This window comes from Phytophthora parasitica (assembly GCF_000247585.1).
Source record: "Phytophthora parasitica INRA-310 unplaced genomic scaffold supercont2.22, whole genome shotgun sequence".
In the NCBI taxonomy this organism is placed as follows: domain Eukaryota; phylum Oomycota; class Peronosporomycetes; order Peronosporales; family Peronosporaceae; genus Phytophthora; species Phytophthora nicotianae.
Window position 1 is genome coordinate 984,039 of NW_008649008.1, and position 566 is coordinate 984,604.

The window sequence follows — 566 nt, forward strand, 5'->3', positions numbered from 1 at the left end:
CAGGTAGTAATAGTGCGTGCAGCCTGTTCAATTTAGGCTAGCTGAAACCCTAAATCTACTGTTGGAATGCTGCAAACACAGATCGCGTAATCTCTCGGATTGTAATTGGAAATATCGCAATTAGCAAGAAATCTGCCTCTGTATTTGGCTGTATGATGGCGAGTGTCTGGCTCATGTACGCTGCGGGGCTTTGGTATGGCGGATCGAAAGTGGCGAGAGCGGAGGCATCTCCAGGGACGGTATTCCAGGCATTCTTTGGCGTGTTAATGGGGACGATCTCGCTCTCGCAGATTTCGCCTAATATCACTGCGGTCGCTGAAGCGAAGGGAGCTGCTGCAGAGATTTACAAGATCTTGGACACACCATCTGCCATCGATAACTCGTGCTAGTCCACACCAGGAGGGAGGGCGAGCGCGGAACTCGTGCTAGTCCACACCAGGAGGGAGCACCGCGAGATCGCATCACAGGGTCGTATGTTCGAGACGAGGCAAAGGAGGGTGAAACGCCACTGCACAACCAAAACTTGTATCACGCAGCGACTGAGTCAACACGCAACCGTGAGCACC

The 566-nt window shown here is 52.7% G+C and overlaps 1 protein-coding gene across 1 annotated transcript in view; it reads left to right on the forward strand.

Moving 5' to 3' along the window:
* Positions 1-389, forward strand: part of PPTG_22764 (hypothetical protein) — a gene marked incomplete at its 3' end in the record, with an annotated part of 4,377 nt that extends 3,988 nt beyond the window's left edge. Inside the window, exon 2 of the mRNA XM_008906122.1 lies at positions 82-389. Within this exon, the coding sequence (XP_008904370.1) occupies positions 82-389 (308 nt within the window). The remainder of the gene's footprint in view (positions 1-81) is intronic.
* Between the last annotated feature and the right edge of the window lie 177 nt (positions 390-566).